Source organism: Anser cygnoides, chromosome 27, assembly GCF_040182565.1.
Source record: "Anser cygnoides isolate HZ-2024a breed goose chromosome 27, Taihu_goose_T2T_genome, whole genome shotgun sequence".
NCBI lineage: Eukaryota > Metazoa > Chordata > Aves > Anseriformes > Anatidae > Anser > Anser cygnoides.
Window position 1 is genome coordinate 667855 of NC_089899.1, and position 18809 is coordinate 686663.

The 18809-nt window shown below is 71.2% G+C and overlaps 2 protein-coding genes and 1 non-coding gene across 6 annotated transcripts; 1 reads left to right on the top strand and 2 right to left on the bottom strand.

Moving 5' to 3' along the window:
* Window positions 1-127: 127 nt before the first annotated feature.
* LOC125180646 (U6 spliceosomal RNA) lies at window positions 128-234 on the top strand. The gene has a single exon (XR_007159398.2). It is a non-coding gene; the product is annotated as a U6 spliceosomal RNA (small nuclear RNA).
* ABCA7 (ATP binding cassette subfamily A member 7) lies at window positions 132-13576 on the bottom strand. 3 transcript variants are annotated; one of them, XM_066983882.1, is made up of 50 exons: window positions 13104-13576; window positions 12611-12686; window positions 12419-12512; window positions 12165-12306; window positions 11835-12084; window positions 11571-11765; window positions 11402-11482; window positions 11092-11317; window positions 10855-10994; window positions 10669-10785; window positions 10406-10585; window positions 10130-10338; window positions 9866-10042; window positions 9529-9751; window positions 9215-9436; window positions 8882-9086; window positions 8675-8791; window positions 8371-8542; window positions 8051-8182; window positions 7838-7977; window positions 7617-7754; window positions 7217-7419; window positions 7013-7085; window positions 6647-6849; window positions 6473-6521; window positions 6208-6288; window positions 5909-5926; window positions 5621-5772; window positions 5419-5543; window positions 5250-5348; window positions 4952-5147; window positions 4781-4875; window positions 4431-4463; window positions 4233-4338; window positions 4071-4145; window positions 3716-3885; window positions 3472-3649; window positions 3258-3373; window positions 2972-3116; window positions 2766-2889; window positions 2529-2658; window positions 2335-2455; window positions 2129-2191; window positions 1955-2061; window positions 1594-1735; window positions 1389-1523; window positions 1203-1306; window positions 1033-1125; window positions 712-955; window positions 132-633 (listed from the first exon to the last, which is right to left on the bottom strand). In XM_066983882.1, the coding sequence occupies exons 2-50, from the start codon at window positions 12674-12676 to the stop codon at window positions 493-495; spliced, it is 6747 nt and encodes a 2248-aa protein (XP_066839983.1). In that variant the 5' UTR covers window positions 12677-12686; window positions 13104-13576; the 3' UTR covers window positions 132-492. The 3 variants fall into 3 exon arrangements, with proteins under 3 accessions (XP_066839983.1, XP_066839984.1, XP_066839982.1); XM_066983883.1 differs by lacking the exon at window positions 5909-5926; XM_066983881.1 differs by having other exon boundaries at window positions 5621-6288.
* A 157-nt stretch (window positions 13577-13733) lies between these two features.
* Window positions 13734-18667, bottom strand: CNN2 (calponin 2). 2 transcript variants are annotated; one of them, XM_048051954.2, is made up of 7 exons: window positions 18508-18666; window positions 15655-15776; window positions 15312-15378; window positions 15094-15231; window positions 14872-14988; window positions 14564-14710; window positions 13739-14478 (listed from the first exon to the last, which is right to left on the bottom strand). In XM_048051954.2, exons 1-7 carry the CDS (start codon window positions 18568-18570, stop codon window positions 14215-14217), a joined length of 918 nt encoding a protein of 305 aa, XP_047907911.1. In that variant the 5' UTR covers window positions 18571-18666; the 3' UTR covers window positions 13739-14214. The 2 variants fall into 2 exon arrangements, with proteins under 2 accessions (XP_066840038.1, XP_047907911.1); XM_066983937.1 differs by having other exon boundaries at window positions 13734-14478; window positions 14872-15231; window positions 18508-18667.
* Window positions 18668-18809: the final 142 nt, after the last annotated feature.

Below are 18809 nucleotides of genomic sequence, written 5' to 3' on the forward strand. Positions count from 1 at the left end.
GGCGGGGTAGAGCTCGAAGAGTGACTTTATAAGGAAAGGGGTAGGAGCACAGAAAAAGAAACTCGCTGTGTCCTAAAAATTATAAAATAAAGGAGGTTTAAATAGGGTCTCGGCGCCAGTGCAGTCCGTGCTCGCTTCGGCAGCACATATACTAAAATTGGAACGATACAGAGAAGATTAGCATGGCCCCTGCGCAAGGATGACACGCAAATTCGTGAAGCGTTCCATATTTTGGGGCCCCGGCAGCCGCCGCCCCCAGCCCCGAATTCGTTCACCTTATTTAATTCATTTAACGTATTCAATTTATTGTCTTTTTTCAATTTATTCGATTTATTTAATTTATTTAACTCGCTATTGCACAGCAGCATGAACAGAAAAAAAACAGCTGGGGGGCCAGGGCCAGCCCAGCACCCAGCCTGGGGGGCTCAGGGCCCCCCCCCAGCAGCCCCGGACACCCCAGAGCTGGGGAGGGGCTGCAGACACTGGCCCCGCTCAGACCACGCTCTCCCGGTAGCCGTCGTCCTCGAGGAACGCCGTCAGCCCCGTCCCGGGCACCGCGGCCGCATCCTGCCCGGGGTCCTCATTCCCCTCGGGGTCCCCATCGCCCTGCTCCCTAGCAAAGCGCACGAAGACCTGCGAGGACAGAAGGGTGAGGGGCTGCGCCCCCCCCCCCACCCCCGTCCCCCACCCCATCCCCCTGGCCGCCATCACCTGGTCGAGGGTGGTCTGGGACACGGAGTAGTCCTCGATGTGGCAGGGGCCGCGGTGGGCCGCCAGGACGCTGAAGACGCTGGCCAGGGAGCAGGAGCGGGAGGGCAGGCGGTAGTGCAGCGTGCCGCCGTGCCGCTCCTGCAGCACCGCGCCTGGCAGGCAGCGCTGCATCAGGCCCTCCACCGGCCCCAGCGCGGCCCCGGGGCCTCCCACCCGCACCGCCACCGTGTAGCCGTCCCCAAACCTGCGGCGGAGACGGGGACAGCGCTGCAGGGACCATCCCGGCACCACGCTGGGGGCGGCCCCTCAGCGCCCCGGTACCTGTTCTTGAGGTGCTGGATGCTGCCCAGGCAGCGGAAGCGGCCGTTGACCATGATGGCCATCCTGGTGCACAGGGCCTCGCACTCCTCCATGCTGCCGGGAGGGAGGCGTGAGGCACCGGGGGGAGCAGTGGGTGCCCCCAGGCCCCCCCGGGACCCGCCTTGTCTCACCTGTGGGACGTGAGCACCACGGACCTGCCCTCCTTGACCAGGCTGAGGATGCAGTCCCACAAGAACCGCCGGGCGCCCGGGTCCATCCCCGTCGTGGGCTCATCCTGCAACAACGCTGTCAGCCCTGGGCAGGGGCCACATCCTGCCCTGGGGCTCCAGACCCCCCCCCCCACTGCCCCCACTGACCAGGAAGATGATGGGGGGGCAGCCGATGAGGGCGATAGCTGTGGAGAGCTTGCGCTTGTTGCCCCCGCTGTACTTGCCCGCCGGCCGGTCCGCGTGCGGCTCCAGCCCCAGCTTGGCGATGCCCCACTGAGCCACCTGTGGGAGGGCGCGGAGGGGCTGAGGACGGGGCAAGGGGGGGTTGGGGGGGCCGGGGCACGGGTCGTACCCTGGGGATCTCCTCCTCCGGCACGCCACGCAGGCGGCTGTAGAACTCCAGGTGCTCCCGCCCCGTGAGCAGGTCCGTGATGGCGTCGAACTGCGGGCAGTAGCCCATGTTCTGGTGGACAGACTGCAGGTCGGTGAGCACGCTGTGGGGGTGAGGGACAGGGTGAGCTCGCTGTGGGGACAGGGGACAAGCTGCAGGGACAGCGAAAAAGCTGCAGGGAGAGCGATAAGGCTGAGCAAGCTGCAGGGTTAGGGATGAGCACGCTGCAGGGATGAGCATGAAGAAGAGCGCAAGAAGGCTGCGGGATGAGAGCAAGCGTGAGCGCACGGTGTGGAGGGGACGAAGGCACGCGCGCTCCCACCTGTGCCCTTTCAGCCAGGCCTCCCCCAGCGTCACCTCCGTGTCCCCCGTCAGCATCTTGAAGGTGGACGTCTTCCCGGCGCCGTTCACCCCCAGGAGGCCAAAGCACTGGGGAGGGCACGGGGTCAGCAGCAGCCCCGGCGCTGCCGCAGCCTGCGGTGCCGCCAGCACCCACCTCCCCGGCCGGGATGGCCAGGCACAGCCGGTCCACCGCTGGAGCCCGCCGGTGCTGGTACACCTGTGGGCGAGGGGGTCACCGCACGGCACGGCGTCCCCTGCCCAGGGGACACGTCCCACCGTCCCTCCAGCGGGACCGGGGGCTCCAGGAGAGGCTCCGGCCCCGCAGCGAGGGACAGGCAGGGTCCAGCCCCGGCCACGCACCTTGGTCAGGTCCTTCAGCAGCAGGACGTCGCCGTGCCGCGGGGAACTGCCCACCCTCACCCGCTCCTGGGCCACGTCCTGGTCCTCGTCCCCCAGCGGGGGCAGCTGCAGAGCCCGGGGCCTGGGGGTGACAGCGGCGGGGCACTTCCAGGACCCTCCCCAACCACCCCCCGCTGCCCCCGGCCGGCCCTCACCGCAGCCGCAGGAAGAAGCGGTATTGCAGCAGCAGGGTGAAGAGGAAGAAGATGACGCCCTCAACAGCCATGGCAAACATGTTCTTCCCTGCCAGGTCCCAGGACAGGGGGGACACGAAGCGCTTGTCCCCTGCGAGAGGAGGAGAAAGGGGCTGCAGGATGGGGGGACACCGCAGAGGGCCGCCCACGCTGGCGGGGCGTTGGGCAGGGGGGCAGCCCCAGCGCCCCCAGACTCACCGAACCTCTCGAAGGCGTCGGCCATGGCCTGGTTCTTCACCATGTCGATGAGGCCTCGGCCCAGGCAGAAGTGGGGGAAGACGAGGAAAACCTTCTTCAGGATGCGGTTGATGTCGTTGAGCTTCTGTGGGGCAGCGAGGAAGGGAGTGGGGGGAGCCGGCGGCGCCAGCTGGCCCCAGGGGGATGGGGTGGGTCTGGGGGCTCACTTGGTCCACAAAGAGCTCCAGCACGAAGGTGGCCACGCTGCCGTTGATGCCGATGAAGAGGTTGATGCACGTCAGGGCCACGTAGGCAGTGCTGGGGATGCTGAAGAGGAAGGAGGCCGGGTACATCAGGGGGGTGATGGACCAGCTGGAGGGGCAGAGGGAGAGGGGCTGAGGACGACGGCCCCCCCAGGGGCGCTCCCCAGCCCCCAGGGCTCCCCCTGCCCCGTCCCAGGGTTTGGCCCACGGGTGGGCTTCGCCCCAGTGCCAGGCTCCGCCGGCCCTTCACCCGTAGAGCAGCAGCAGCAGGACCAGGGAGGGCAGGTTGGCTGAGGACACGTAGGCCTTCTGCTGGAAGCAGAGGAAGATGAGGACGACCAGCAGCGCGGGGACCAGGTAGTTGCACTGTGGGCACAGAGAACACCGGGAGGGGGGGATGAAGGGGGCCTGGCCCCCCGGGAGCTGCACGCCTGCCCCACCTTGCCCCCAGCCCTGTCTCGCACCATGTCCCAGGCGAAGTTGCCCAGCCAGTAGGTGACGGGCTTCATCCCGCTGACGAACTGCAGGTGCTTGGCCTTGCTGACCCGCTCCTCGATGAGGAAGAGCACGAAGCTGGCCGGCACGAAGGACATGGCGAAGATCACGCAGATGGAGACCAGCACGTCCACCGAGGTGGCCATCCTGCCGCGGAGCAGCGGGCTCAGCGGGCGGCGGGGCGCCCCGCGGGACCCCAGGCCCGGCACTCACAGGGCGGCCTCCGAGAGCTGCTCCTTGGTGAGGTTGAGGGGGTGGTTGGTGGCCGTGATGCCGTAGAGCACGGGGTCGGCGCCCGCGGGCAGCCGTGCCCGCAGCAGCGCGTTGCTGGCCACGTTGAGGAAGGAGACCATGGCGTGCCAGCCCTTGTTGTTGAACCAGACCTGTGGCCCGAGGGCGCCCAGCGGTGCTCGGAGCCGGGTCTCCATCAGCTTCCCTCCGCCAGCCCGCAGCGCCCGCTCCTGCTGGCTGCCAGCTCCAGCCGGGGGGGGGGGGGCCCGACCAGGTGCCACGGGTCCTGCTGCGCCCCAGCCCCGGGGGCCCCTCGGGCTTTGTGGCCGGGGCTCACCTTGATGTTCCTGCGAGCGTCCAAGCCCTCGAAGAAGCGGCTCAGGTTGCCCAGGAGCCGGTCCGCGGGGCTGCCCTGGGGCAGGATGAGGGGTGAGGAGCAGGCTCGTGCCAGAGCCCACCCAGGGTGGGCGCAGACCCCCGCTGCAGACCCCGGCCGCACCTGGGTGATGTTGAAGAGCGCCCGCAGCTCCTGCACCGCCCTGTCCACCTCCTCTGCCGACGGCAGCAGCTGGGAGCTGCCAGCGCCCAGGGAAAAGCCGCCGTACCTGGGCACGTGGGGAGAACCAGGCGCTTCCAAACGATCCCCTGGCGGCCCACGGCCTCCCCCTCCGCCCTCCCAGCTTCTCCCCAGCCTCACCTCTGCTCATTCACCCACTTCTTGGTTTTTAGCCTGGAAGAAATGAGGCAGGGGAAGACACATGAGTGAGGAGAGGCTGCAGCAAGGTGTCACAGCCCAGCCACGAGCCGGATCGCGGTCCTCCTCCATCCCCGGGTGTCCTCGCTGCCACCAGCTGGGACACCCCGCAGGCAGGGCCAGCCCAGGCTGGGCTTGGTCCCCAGCATCCCGCCCTGCTTCCCCTGGGTTACATCCTGGCCCAAAGCCCTGCCCTCTCTTCCCCACCGCATCCCCATGCTTGTCCCCGCAGTGTCCCCGCAGCGTCCCCGCACACAGGACAGGGTGCTGGGAGCTCCGTCCCCAGCACTCACCCTTGGCGGATGACCTGGGGGTACGTTTTCACCAGGTAGTCGGAGATGTTCCTGCCCGTCAGGTTCAGCAGGATGTCACCCGTGCCCCTCTGCACCTGCCAGGGACACACAGACGGATGGACACACGGCCCCTCCGCCCCCCCCGGAGCACCGCCAGCACCCGCGGGTTACCTGTGGCGGTGGGAGCCCTCCGGCTGCAGGGGGGCACTCGGGCAGCATCCTGCGCGCCCCCGGCCCGCTGCACTGGCACGGGGGGGACGGCTCAGCCCACGTCCAGTTCCCACGCTGCAGCACTTCCAGCACGGCCGGGGGGGCCGGGGGCTGCCAGAAGCCGTCGGGGTGGGACGCTGGTGGGCACGGCCCCGTCCTGCTCACCGGGCACCGTGGGGACGGGGAACCCCATCAGGAGCCTGGCACAAGCGAGGGGCCCTGAGGCCGAACCCCCGTCCCAGCCCCGTGCCCCACTCACGCCTCCGCTGCCTCCTTCATGCACTTGGTGCCGAAGCCCGGCTCGGCCAGGAGGGCGCCCAGCAGCTGAGCCGTGTCGGGGTCCCCCGGGGCGTCATCGCTGCAAGGGGCAGAGGTGCGAGATGGTGGCTTGGCGGGGGGGGGACGGGGTGTAGGAACAGGGTTCTCACCTGAAGAAGGTGAACTGGTGCCCGTACATCCAGGGCTCGAGGCGCAGCGGCGGGTACTTCCCGAAGGGCGGCACGATGAGGCTGAAGAGCAGCGCGATGCAGACGAAGACAGCGGGCAGGACGATCTGTGGGGCCGGGATGGGGGGGTCACAGCTTGTTCCACACCTTCCCGCCCCGTCGGGGCGGCTCCCACCGGCCGTACCTGCGCGAAGAATCCCCGGGTGCTGCGTCGGGCGTGGAGCAGCCGCTTGATGAAGAGGGCGCGGAGCTGCTGGCGGGTGAGCGCCCAGCCCCGCAGCCGGCGGCCGCCCTCGGCCGCGCCGTGCAGCAGGTCCGTCTCCTGCGGCTCCTCCGCTGCAAGGGTACAGACGGGTCCTGCCCCGGCCCCCAGCAGCGAGGGGCAGGGGCTCAACCCAGGCCTGGGGGGCACAGTTTGCTGGCAGGGGCATCGCTGTGCATGCAGGGGAGCCCCCAGCCCCCCAGCTCCTACCTCTCCGGGCTCCTTGGGCTCAGCGTGAAGGAGAGAGGAAAGCAGGGCTAGAGCCACGTTGGCTATTGCAGACCCCCTGCCCCCCGGATCCCCACACACGAGCTCTCTCTGACCCCAGGAGAAGGGGCCTGGGTACGTCCCCCGATGAACCCCCGATCCTCCACCCGCCCCTGCCTGCACTGGTGGCCGCGTGCCGGGGTCCTTGCCCCAGCCGTAGGGGCGCAGGGGGGGCACCCAGCAGCAGGGGCCGGGCAGCTCGGGGACCACCAGGCCCCACGGCCCCGGCTCCCCCCTTTTACCCAGCTCCCCATCGGCCGCTCCGCTGTCCCCCTCCTCGCCGCTGGCTGCTGCTCTCCCTGGCCGGGACGTTCTCCTGGTGCCTGATAAAACAGGGTCAGAGCATCAGGGTGGGACAGGGGCCCCAACCTCTGGCACCTCCCTGCACCCATGGGTGCTCCGGGCAGGTACCCCCTGCTCCCACGGGTGCAGCGCTCACTCCAGCATCCCCCCACCTGCACCCCGCTGTCCTGCAGCCCAGTTCCAGGCAGCACCAACGCCCCTTACCTGTCCTGTCACCATCCACCCCGGTGTCCTCGGCCACCTTCAGAAAGATCTGAGAGAGGGCAAGGGGCTGGCACCAAGCACGGCAGCAGGCGCCCCCCCACAGCAGTGCAGACCCCACTGGGCAGGGGGGGCACCCCTGTGCCACGGGCACCCCGGCGGCAGCTCCTGCGGTACCTCCTCCAGCGTGGTGTCCGAGATGCCGTAGCCGGAGATGCCCAGCTCGCCCAGGCGGGCGTCCAGCTCCTGGAAGAGCTCCCCGAAGGCCCCGTCCTTGGCCCCGCTGTAGGGCAGCACGAAGAGCACCTCGTGCCCGATGTCTTCCACCAGCCGGGAGCCGAGAACCAGCTTCTGGATCAGCGCCGAGAGCTGGGGCACATCTGGGGGGACCGGGAGGGCTGGGACCCGGGGACAGAGCCAGTACGCAGGGCAAGGCGCTGGCGCTGTGCCCTGCTCCCCAACCTAGGGAGGGTCTCTGCAAGGGACGGAGCACCCAGGGGTGCTCAGTGCATCGTGGGTGCCAAGGCAGGACGGGGACCCTACCCACGGTGCTGGCCTCGCTGTCCTGCTCGCTGCCCAGCCCGGTGTCACCGCTGCGCTCCGAGCCGCTGCTGCTCTGCAGGGAAAGGCAGGCGGAGCGTGGAGCGCTGCGCGGCAGGTTGCGGCCCAAGCCAGGGCTCAGGGCCCTGAGAGCCGGGCTGGGAGGCACCGGGCACCCTTTTGGCTCAGAGGGGCCGCGGGATCCACCTTTTTGGGGGGGCTGGGGGTGCTGCCACCGGGCTCAGCCCGCTCCCGCTTCACCAGGGTGAGGTAGTAGCCGGTGCCCAGCCTGGCCTTGAGGAAGAGCGGGGACCCGCAGCAGCGGAGCCGGCCCTGCGCGATGATGGCGATGCGGTCTCCCAGCAGCTCCGCCTCGTCCATGTAGTGCGTGGAGAGGATAATGGTGCGGCCTGGGGGCGCACAGCCACGCTGCTGGCCGTGGGCCCCTCGCCACGAGCATCTCCCCACATCTCCTTGCTCCGCAGCGTGCTCCCCCCCGCGCCCTGCTCCTGCTTCTCCGGGTCTGGGGGCTCACGTGCATGAAGGGGGAAGCGGGGTCCCCTGCTGGGTCCCCCGCTGGGTCCCCTGCCCCGTCCCCTGCCCTCACCCTTGCGGTACTTGAGCAGCAGCTCCCAGATGCTGCGGCGGGAGTAGGGGTCGACGCCGGCCGTGGGCTCATCCAGGACGACCACCCTGGAGCCGCCCACGAAGGCGATGGCCACCGAGAGCTTCCGCTGCATCCCGCCTGGGGGGCAGCACGGATGGCGTCAGGGACGGCCGGGGCCACGGTGCCACCACCGGGGGGGGGGACGGCCCTGCCCCACGCACCCGAGAGGTTCCTGGTCTGCTCGCGGCGCTTGTGGGGCAGCCCCGTGTCCCGCAGCAGCTGCTCCATCTCCGCCTTCACCTGCTCCTCCACCAGCCCCTTCAGCCGCCCGTAGAACCAGATGTGCTCCTCCACCGTCAGGCTGCGGGGTGGGGGGGGTCACCGGGGGGCCCCGCTGTGCCAGCCCCCCCAAACCCCCGCCCTGCCCTGCCTACATGTCAAAGAGCACGTTGTGCTGCGGGCACGTCCCCATGGTTTTGCGGATGCTGTCGATGTCGCAGCGGATGTCCCAGCCCAGGACATAGGCAGTGCCGGAGGTGGGGGGCAGGAGACCGGTCAGGATGGACCTGGAGAGGGGTGGGGGGCACAGAGGGGGTGACAGAGCGCAGGGACAGCTTCCCCCATCCCACACGGGGTGCTCCGAGCCCATCCTCGAGGGGACCCGGGGGGGGCAGAGGGGATGGGAAGGGGCCAGCGCCGGGGCTCAGCTCCCATCCACAGGGTGGGTGGCGCAGCCGCTCGTCCCCCGGCTCACATGGTGGTGGTCTTGCCAGCCCCGTTGTGGCCCAGGAAGGAGGTGATCTGGCCCTCGTAGAAGTCCAGGCTCAGCCCGTTGACGGCCACGTGGTTGCTGCTGCGGTAAATCTTCACCAGGTTGCGGATGGAGACCCCGGGCTGGAGCTGGGCAGGCGGCTCCTCCACCAGCACTGGGAGCCACCGGAGGGTCACAGCCCGGCAGGACCCCTCACGGTGGGGCAGGACCCCTCGTGGTGGGGCAGGACCCCTCGCGGCGGGGCTCCCACCCCAGCCAGACTGCCCTGGGGCGGGCAGGGGCTCACCTTGGGGTGCAGTGAGGGGATCGGTGGGAAACGGGGGGTGCCCGGCCGAGGGCGGCTCTCCAAACCAGTAGCTCTTCAGGAAGGGGAAGTTCCAAGGCTTGGGGACCCCGTACTGACCTGACGCGGGCAGGGACAGCGGGGCTGAGCGGGGCTGAGCGGGGCTGGGGCTGCGTGGGGGCTGTGAGGGGTCGGGGGCTCCGCGCTCACCGGGGAAGATGCCCTCGATGTACCAGGTGGCCAGCCCGTAGAGGCCGGCGTCCAGCAGCAGCAGCCCCATGGCCGTGGCAAAGCTGTAGGGGTCTCCTGGCACCGGGCTGACGCCCAGGTTGTGCCACTGGATGCCCACCCCCTGCTCCTCGTACAGCGAGAAGTACTCGCAGCCAAAGCCAAAGGCCACGGGCGACAGCAGGCTCTGCGGTGGCAGGAACGGCAGCGTGGGTGGAAAGCCCCCAGCCGCGGGCTCCTGAGCCCCCAGACCCCACGCCCGGCACGCCCGGGGGACAAGGGGGCGCAGGGGACGAGGCGGCCGGGGCCGCTCACCACGAGGACGCGGAGCGGGAAGGTGACGTGGTCGCGCCAGGCCACGCACAGCACGTAGGGCAGGTAGAGGGAGAAGTAGACGATGCCGCCGCAGGCCGAGGCCAGGTTGGCGCGGAGGAAGAAGGTGCTGATGAGGAAGCACTGGCAGATGGTGGCCACCGAGAAGGTGCCGAGGAAGAGGAAGATGACAGCCGGGTCGCTGTAGGGCAGGATGTTTCCCAGCTGCGAATCGAGGCAGGTTGGAGCCTGCGGAGCCCCCGCCTGTGCTGGCTCCCAGCACTCAGCCGTCCCCCGCGTCCCACCCCGCAACCTGCCTTGAGGATGAGGACGAGGAAGGCAGAGCTGAGGAGGAAGGGGATGAAGCTGCTGAGGAACCAGCTGAGCCAGAGGATCCCGCTGCTCAGCCCCATGGCCTTCATGGTCTCCTTGAGTCGCGCCTCCTTCTCGTGCACCACCCCCTTGATGATCATGGCCACGGAGTAGATCCAGGCCAGCGTCATGAAGAGGGGCAGCGAGCGGTTCAGCACCCGCAGGAACCTGGGGGAGACGGCACCGGCCCCACGGTGCTGAGGGCGCTCGTCCCCGTGCCCCGCAGCGGTGGCTGGCTCGGGGGTCCCGCGGCGCCGGGGGCCGCCCCCGCCGCCCACTCACACGTCGTCCACGTAGCAGGGGTAGGGCATCTGCTGCACGTAGACCCCCGTCCGCGGGGCGGCCCCGGTCTGCGCCCGCACCACCGCCTGCTCCACCAGGTCCTGCACGTAGACGAAGCCGCCCCAGACGTAGCACAGGTCGCTGAAGGGGTCGGCTGCGGGGCCGGGGTCCCAAAACCTGGGGCAGAGCAGCGTGCTGGGGGGGGGGGGGGACGCCCCTGCCCCGGGGGGAGCACAGGCACGGGCAGGGCGGGTGTCCCCAGACCTGTCCTTGATCTTGTTGGTCCTGGTGACATCGTCGATGTCCATGCGGATCTTGTAGCGCACGTGGGGGGGCAGCGCCGTGGCCGAGGCGCTCAGGGGGGGCTGGAAGACGACGGCGGCCCAGAACTGCCGCTCCTCCAGCAGCTCCAGGGCGCGGGCCACCAGCTGCTCCTCGGTGGCCACCGCCTCGATCTTGTCCACGCGGACGCACTGCGGGCAGGCAGGGCTCAGCGGGGCGCGGGCAGCCCGCGTGCGGGGCCGGCGGGGCGGCACGCACCTCCAGGAGCTGCGACAGCGTGCCCACGACCTGGTCAGCTTCATCCAGCACCTGGTGCCAGCTGAGCCCCGGCCCCGCCGCCGGCCCCGCCAGGAGCCGGGCCAGCGCCGACGCGGTCCAGGAGGTGCCGTTGAGGATCCCATCCACCAGCGGGGCCGTCCCCGGTGCCAGCAGCAGCTCCTGCAAAAAGTCAGAGCAGGGCCTCGCACCCGGCCCCGGCCGGGGTCCCGAGCTGCCCGCAGCCCCGCTCTGGGGGTACGCACCCGCAGGACCTGCAGCTCCAGGCTGCTGTTGAGGAAGGCGCGGATGTGGGGTCCCAGCTCCCGCCAGGCGCCCGCCGCATCCCGCAGTGCCACCAGCTCCTGGAAGGTGCGGTTCACCTGCGCGGGGCAGGGGGTCAGGGGGGACCGGGCGGGTGCCACCCCCCCCCAGCACGGCACCGCGCTCACCTCGGCCATGATGCCGTCGGTGGCGGGGCCGGGCGGCGTGTAGAGGATCTTGCCCACGAAGAGGGGCTTGATGCCCCGCCAGAAGAGCTGCGACAGCGGGGTGGCCTCCAGGCTGCGGATCAGCTCCGTGCAGAAGGGACCTGGGGGGCGCAGCGCTGAGCCCCCACGCTGCCCCCGCCACCCACCCCCGGGCAGCCCCGAGGGTCCCTGCCCAAGCCCCGCCGCAGCCCCGCTCACTGCTGCCATTGTCCGGGGCCCCCGCGCCCTGCTCGGAGCCGCCGCGGTCCAGGAAGGCCTTGACGTCGTTGTCCTCGTACCAGTTGAGGGAGGGGACCCTGAGCCCGCCGCCCTCGGGGTGCCCGCAGGCGATGCGCGACAGCGCCGCGAAGGCGCCCGAGGCACCGGTGGCCCGCAGCGCCCTGACCTCGTGCCGCAGCTCGGCCGCGCTGCCCATGGAGGAGACCTGGGGAGAGCGGGAGGGGGCTGCGGGCAAAGCCCCAGGCGGGGGGCCGGGACGTGGGGACACCGGGGGCACTGTGGTTGGTACCTCCCGCATCAGGGACTCAGCGCCCCGCAGGAAGGGACCCAGGGCTCCCACGGCGCCGTCTGCCTCCGAGCTCAGCCTCTCCTGCAGGAAGGGGGTGCGGGAAGTGGGGCTCATGGCTGCTCTGGGGGGGGGGGGGGGTCCTGCCCCGCGCCCCCCAGCCCAGACTCACCGCCAGCAGCCGGGGCAGGTCCAGCTGCGAGAGGACGGCGGCCCCCAGGGCGCGCAGCGTGGGGCCGGGCAGGGCGCACAGCCCTCGCTGCAGGCGCTGCGTGCCGGCGGCGTCGCGCCCCTCGAGGAAGGTGCCCAGCTCCGAGCCATTGCAGACCGCGGCCTCCAGCGGGGCGCGGGCACCCCCGGAGAAGAGCTGGGGGGCGGGCAGGGTCAGGCAGCGCGGGGACCCCCCCGGCCCCCACATCCCAGTGCCGCTACTCACAGCTCGCGGGTTGAGCCGAGCCCCCAGCAGCTCCTCCACCAGCGCGGGCGGCAGGGACGCGTTGGTGCGGAGGAAGCGCGCCAAGGTCTCGTCCTCCCTTAGGAAGTCCCGCAGCGGCCGGGCCGGGGGGGCCGGGCTCAGCGCCCCCAGACCCCGCAGCGCGGGCAGGAGCTGGGCCAAGCGCTGCGGGAGCTGCTGCCTCTCGGCATGGAGCACGACCCGGCGGGCCTCGGCGAGCAGGCGGGAGAGGCTGGGGGCGCGCACGGGGGGGTGATGGTGAGCGGAGACCCCAGCCCTGCCCCGCGCCCAGCCCCCCGGCCCCCCGCTCACATGGAGCCGTTGAAGTTGCCCACCACGCCGGGGGCCTCCCCGGGCGTGGGGTGCTGGAAGCAGGGGTTGTTCACGTTGCAGATGATGCCCTGGAGCCAGGGCAGCGTCCCCGCCGAGGGCAGCGCCTTGTTGGGGAAGTGGCCTGCGGCAGGCGGGGAGGTGGGTCCGGGTGCCCCCAGACCCATGCACCCGAGCGGGGGGAGCCCCCGGCCCCATCCGCCGCCTCCTCCCGGTGCCCCCCCGGGGACGCTCACACTGGTGCTGCTGGAAGGGCGGGTGGGACTGCCGCACCGCGATCAGGATGACGAAGAGGAACAGGGGCCACAGGAGCTCGATGGCCAGCTGCACCTGGGGGACACCGCGGTTGGGGGGGGGGGGGAGCCCCCGTCCCCAGCGGCCCCAGCGGCCCCGGGAGCCCCCCGCCCCGTGCCGGGGGCGATGCTCACCCGCTGCCGCCGGCGGTGGACGAGGTTCTTCCAGAGCAGCAGCCCCAGCTGGGTGCCCACAGCCATGGCGCGGGTCCTGCGGGGCGATGGCCGCAGGGTGGGCGCCAGCCCCAGCCCCCAGCCCCAGCCCCCAGCCCCAGCCCCAGCCCCAGCCCCGGGCTCTCCGGGCCCGGTGCAGCCCGGCAATGCGCCGGGGCTCCCGATGCAGCTCCCCAGGGCTCAGCGGGGAGGAGCCGGCCCCGCGAGCCGGCCGGCGGAGCTCCTTCCCCGGCGCCTCCAAATCCCCGCTCCGGGCCAAAACCGCCGCGGAGCGGGGCAGGAGCCCCCAGCCCCGCCGGGGGCAGCCTCGGGGCCGGCCCCAGGAGCCCCCCCCGGAGCCCCGCGACCCTCCCGGCTCACGGCGCTGCCCCTGCCTCAGTTTCCCCACCCGGGGCCGCTCCCCGTCCTCCCCCCCCCCCCCCCCCCGAGCCGCCCGCCGCCGCCCCCCACTCACCTCCCCGCCCGCTGCCGCCGCGGGGCCCCGGGGGGGGGTGGTGCCGGGATTAGGGGATTACGGGATTAGGGGATTACGGGGTCAGGGGCCGCCGGCCGCGACATCCCGCTGAGCCCCGACGGGCGGCGGCGGGGGCGGGGAAGGGTTCGTGCCCCCCCCCCCCCCCCCCCCACCGGCCGCACACCGGGACGGGGGAAACTGAGGCACGGGGGGGACCGGGGGGGATGCGGGCACGGGGGGGGAAGGTGCGGGGAGGGGGAGCAGGAGGAGGAGGAGGAAAGGAGAAGGAGAAGGTGAAGGACGCGAAGCCGCAGCCGCCGATGTCTCCGCCGGTGCCGGTGCCGCTCGCAGCCCCCCCGCCCCGGTCCCGTTCTCACGGCGCGGCCCCTTTAAGGGCCCCGCAGGCCCCGCCCCGCTCCCCTACAAAGACACCGCGGCGTGACGTCACGGGCAGCGGCCTTAAAGGGGCCACGCATGCGGTGGGCCCCACCCGGGGGTCCCGGGGGCTGCCCCGACCCCGAGCAGCGCCCCTGGAGCTCCTTCTCCGGCTGAACTAAAGCACAGGGTTTTTTTCTTTCTTTCTTTTTTTTTTTTTAAAAAAAGAACACCTTTCAATATAAGAGCATCTGCATTAACCCCCCCCGCGGCTGGAAGAAGCCCCCCGCCTACAGCCCGAGCCCCCCCGGTGCGGGATGCGGCCGCGGGGCTCAGCCGCAGGCAGCTCCCAGCAGCTCCCAGCAGCTCCCAGCACCACCAGTGGCTTTGTGCCAGCGGCTGGGCGCAGCCAGGCTGCGGGCACCCGGTGGCAGCGGGACCCCCCCCGGGCTGAGCTGGGCTGGGCTGGAGGCGGCGGGCACTTGGTCCCCAAAAGTTCTCCAAAAACCAACAAAAAAAAATCAATTTCCAGTTTGGGTTTCGGGCAGGGTGCTGCTCCCGGCCCCGGGGCGCAGCACCGCCAGTCCCTTCTCGAGCGACGGCGGCGGCGCTTCTCCGCTCCGAAAAATAATTCGTTTTTAAAATTAACAACAAAAAATAGTTAAAAAAAGAGGGAATGATGCCGAGAGGCTGGAAGGCGGCGGGGGGGCGGCGGGAGGGCGCGGGACGGCCCCGCTCAGCAGCTCTCCTCCTGGTGGTAGTAGTGGTACCCGGGGGGGTCCGCGCCCGGCTCGCAGGCGGCGTCGCCCCCCTCGGGCTGGCCGCCCTGCGGGCAGTACTTGGGGTCGTAGATCTGGCGGCCCAGGCCGAAGACCTGCCCGCTCTGGTTGGCGCCCTGGTTGGAGCCCATCTGCAGGGACATGGAGGAGTTGTCGCACTTCTCCAGCCCCATCTTGGCGTCGTAGATGTGCCGGCGGGTGCCGGGCGCCGTCATGCCCACCTGGAGGGGACGGAGGCAGCGGGGCTCAGCGCGGCGCTCCCCGGCCGTGCCCCCCTGGCCGCTGTCCCCCCCCCCCCCCCCTCACCTGGCTGGCACACTTGTTGGTGCCCATCTGCAGGCTGATGGTGGAGTGGTCCATGGGCGGCAGGATCTGGTTCTTGGGGTCGTAGAGGTGCCGCCGGGTGCCGTAGGCCGTCATGCCCGACTGGCTGGCGCACTTGTTGGTGCCCATCTGGCGCAAAGGGGCTCGGTGAGAACCGGGCGCAGCCCCACGGGGGCTCCGTCCCCTCCCCATCCCCACGGGGTGGGCAGCGGGGACACCGCAGGGCACCCCCCAGACCCCCACCGCGGCGGTGGGCGCCGGGGGTTCGCCATCCCTTGGGGGCAGCCCACCTGCAGCCCGATCACGCACTGCCCGGCCTTCATCTTGGCCTCGTCGAAGTTCCGCTGCTGCTTCTCCGAGTACTTGACGCCGATGTCCACGCCGCTCTGCATCCCCTTGGTCTTGGCCTGCCGGGGAAGGGTGGCGAGGAAGGAGGGGGGGGGGTCCCGGATCACCCCCCAGGGGCCGCACCCGCGGTGTCCCCATCCCGTCCCTCGGCCCCGCGCTCTCACCATGCCCGCCAGCGCCAGCAGCGACACCTGCACCTGCGTCAGGTTCCCGCTCTCAAAGAGGTCGTTGGCTTCGAAGAGGTCCACGGGGTTCATGCCGTAGCTGGCCATGGCCTTGATGAAGTTGGAGAGGTTCTCGAGCTGCGGCGGGGGGACAGAGCGGTCAGGGCGCGGCGGGAACCGGGGCGGCTCGGCGGCGGCCGGGGGCAGCTCGCTCCTACCTGGTGCCAGTTCTGAGCCGAGCGGTTGATCTTCCGCACCGCGTTGGGCTGCAGCTTGTTCATCAGCCTGGAGGGAGGCGGCGGTGAGCTGGGGGTGCCGGGGGACCCCTCCGCTCCTCCCTCCCCACAGCACAGGCACTGACACCGCATGGGGCTCCCTGTGTCTCTTCCCCCCCTGGCAGGGGAACGCCGCAGCCCCGCGGTGCTGGGGAGCCCCCGGGTCCGTGCCCCCCTCTCCCACCGCTGCCCGGGCTGATGTTGGCGCAGGTTTGGCTGGGTCCAGCCTGCCCTAAAGGGGTCCCGCGGAGGGCAGGGGCCGAGGGGCCGTGCTGGCATCACTCACTCGCAGAGGATGACTCCATCCTTCAGCCCCTTCTGGAAATCGGGCCCGATCTGCTGCCCGGTGACGCTCTCGATCCACGTCCGCAGCTCTGCCTCCTTCTGCGGGTCGTACTTCTGGGCGAGCTGGCGGGGCGGCAGGGGCTGGTCAGGCACATCCCCTCATGCGCCCCAAACCCCACCAGGGACAGCTCCCCGGCACCACCTCCCGAGCCCAGCACGACACCGGTCCCCAGCCGCCTCTCGGGCGCCACAGCGCCGAGGCGGGGTTTGGACGGCCCCGGGATATTTGATCAGCTGCAATTTCCTGGTGCACAGGAAACCCAGATTCAGCAGCACAGAAACCGCTGGGGGGGGGGGGAGCAGAGCAAGAGCAGCACCCGGCCCTGGGCCCTGCGGGGTGGGCATGGCGTGCCCGGGGACCAAGAGCCGGGGTGGGGGGCAAAGACATCACAGGGGAGAGCATCTCCCCCCCAGCGCCAGCTGCCCAAATCCCCCTCCAGAGGCTGGGCTCAGTCTGCACGCAGGATTTGGGGGGCAAGCACGGCCAGGCCGCCCCCAGCCCCATCCTTGGTGCAGGAGAGGGGACAGCGGCGGCACGACGCGGTGCTGCCATCAGGCACGGCCGCTTCCAGCACGAGCCCGCAGAGCCTCGCACGCAGCGACCCAGAGACTTCTGCAGCTTTCGAAGGGGAAGAGGAAGAGCTGCCGACGTGGGCCGTGGGGAGCAGCCCCCCGCGAGGCCCCGTTTCTCCCCAGTGAATGGGGAAATCAGAGCCTGAATGGGGAAATCAGCCCCGGTCACCGACCCCGCGATGCTCTTCCCTCCTGCCCTCCTGCCGGGCCCATCGCGCCGCCGCAGATTCCTCGGCCACCGCGGCTATGCCAGGAATGCGGACGCCTCCTCCCAAATCGAGAGCAGCTGCCCAGGCCGGCAACATCGCCTCGGACACTGCCCGCAGGGACAGCAAAGCCCCCCCTGGTTTGGGGCAGGAAGGAGAAGGCATCACGGGGGGAGGCTGAAAGCCCCGAGCACCTTCGCTGCCTGAGAGGAGCCAGCGCAGCCCTCCTGTGCCACACCAGCGCCCAGGGTCTGCCACGAGGCTCGCCTGTCCCCTTTGTGCAGGGATGGACGGCAGCAGGGGTGCTCAGCACATGCACCCACGGGACCTGCGCCTGCTCCATCGCCACCCCTGGCGTGGCAGGGGACCCCAAGCCGCTCACCAGGCTCCCCCAGACACCTAGCCACGTATAGGCAGGACTGAGGGGGACCCTGAGCTCTGCAGTCTCTGGCCAAACTTCACCCATGCCTCAGTTTCCCTTCTTGCAGCCCTGGAGATACCCTCCCCTTGCACAGGGAGCAGCTGGGGGGGGGGGAGGACGCAATCCTCCCCTGACAGCCCCCAGCTCTCAGCCCCGCACTGGGGCTGGGTCCCCAGAGGTCCCAGGGATGGACGCGGCACTGCCCCGTGGGGAGACAGCGGCCGTGCCTGAGGGCTGTGGCCCCAAAGGGGAAGCTGGACTCGGCCGGGGCGCAGGGACGGTCCGGACATCGCGGCCACACTCACGGCATCACGCGAGCGCCGGCCGGGGGAACCTCGCTTCCCGGCCAGCTGAGCTCCCGGCACGGCGGCGCCGATTCCCTTCCACCTCCCTGCGCGCGGGGCTCTCAGCGGAGGCGGCAGGGGAGTGTCAGAGCGGTCTCGTAACGGGACCAGCCCAAAATCAGATCCCACCACGGCCCAGGCTGCGAGGGCTTGCGTGGCCGGGGAGGGTGCCGCTGGTTCGACTGGTTCCCGGGGTGATGTCAGCCTCCAGCAGGCGCAGCGGGGCAGTTCGACTGGCTCCAGTCTTGCTGAATCAAGCTGAAGCGCCCAGGAGCAGGCACCGGCGAGGCTCCGGCACGTGTCCACCAGCCCCGTGCGGAGCACAACCCGGGTGCAAGCAGGGGCCCGTCCCCGCTCGGTGATGAAAGACAAATCCCCTGCGAGGACGGGGAGGGGAGCCCGGCACAAGCCGCGTCCTGTGGCCGCCCGGTCCCGCAGCCACACACGGCTGAGCCCCGGGATGTGGTGCGCAGCCCCTTCCCCTGCCTGCCCCCAGCCCCTGCGGGCTGCCCTCGTGTCCTGACAAGGCACAGCCACTGGGGCCATGGTCCTGCTGCCCCGGGAGGCGTTGGTTAACCATGGCCAACCTGTGGTTCACCGGGCCGGGCACGGCCCAGTGCCACCGGCTGCTGCCACCACGTCCCTGCATGGGGCTGGGCTGCAGCCACCCCCAGAGCCCGGCCGAGCAGGGGCGCACAGGGATGGGGAGGGGGCTTCTGCGTCCCCTGGGGCAGGACCCCCGTGCCCATGGTGCTGGAGCTTGAGGCGGGGATGGGGGGAGCCTGGGGCACCCAGCGCTGCCCACCGGCACCCGGTGCCGTCCCGCCGAGGCAGGTGGGTGCAGCCGGGGGTAAAGAGCCCCGGCGGAGGCACCGGGTTCCCCTTTCCCCTTCCGCCCCTTCTGCAGGGGACGGCCGGGGCCCGGGGTCTCTCCCAGACCCCTCCCGGGACCCCGCGGGCAGAGTCAGGGCTCCCTGATACCGGGACCCCCCTCCCGCTGCGCCCCGGGGCTCTCCATCCTCCCGGCTCTCTGCCCCCCGGTGGCGCCGGGACCCCCCCCGGGACTTCTCAGCCCTGCGCCCCCCGGTGGCACCTGGTCCCTGCCCGGCTCTCCGGGACCCCCGAGCGCAGCCGGGACGCTCCCGCGGCACCGAACCGCCCCGGTTCCCGGTTCCCGGCGACCCCGGAGCCCCCTCGCTCGCCGCCGCCCGGTGGTCCCGGGCCCCCGTCCCCCCCCCCCCGCGGCTCACCCGGTTCTTGACCTCGGCGGAGAGGCCGTAGGACGGGCCCTTGTTGAACTGGGAGTTGCTCATGGCGCGGCGGCAGCGGAGCGGGCACCGGAGCGGGGAGCGGCGGCACCGGGCGGGACCGGGCGGGGCGGGGGGGTCCGGGCGGGGCGGGGGGGGTCGGGCCCGGCCCCCCCGCGCTGATTGGCCGGGGCCGAAATGCCCAAATAAGGGCAGGAGCGGCCGGAGCGCGGGGGGGTCCCGCGCACCCCGACACCTAACCCGGGGGTCCGGGGGGTCCCGGGGGTCCCGAGAGCCGGGGGGGG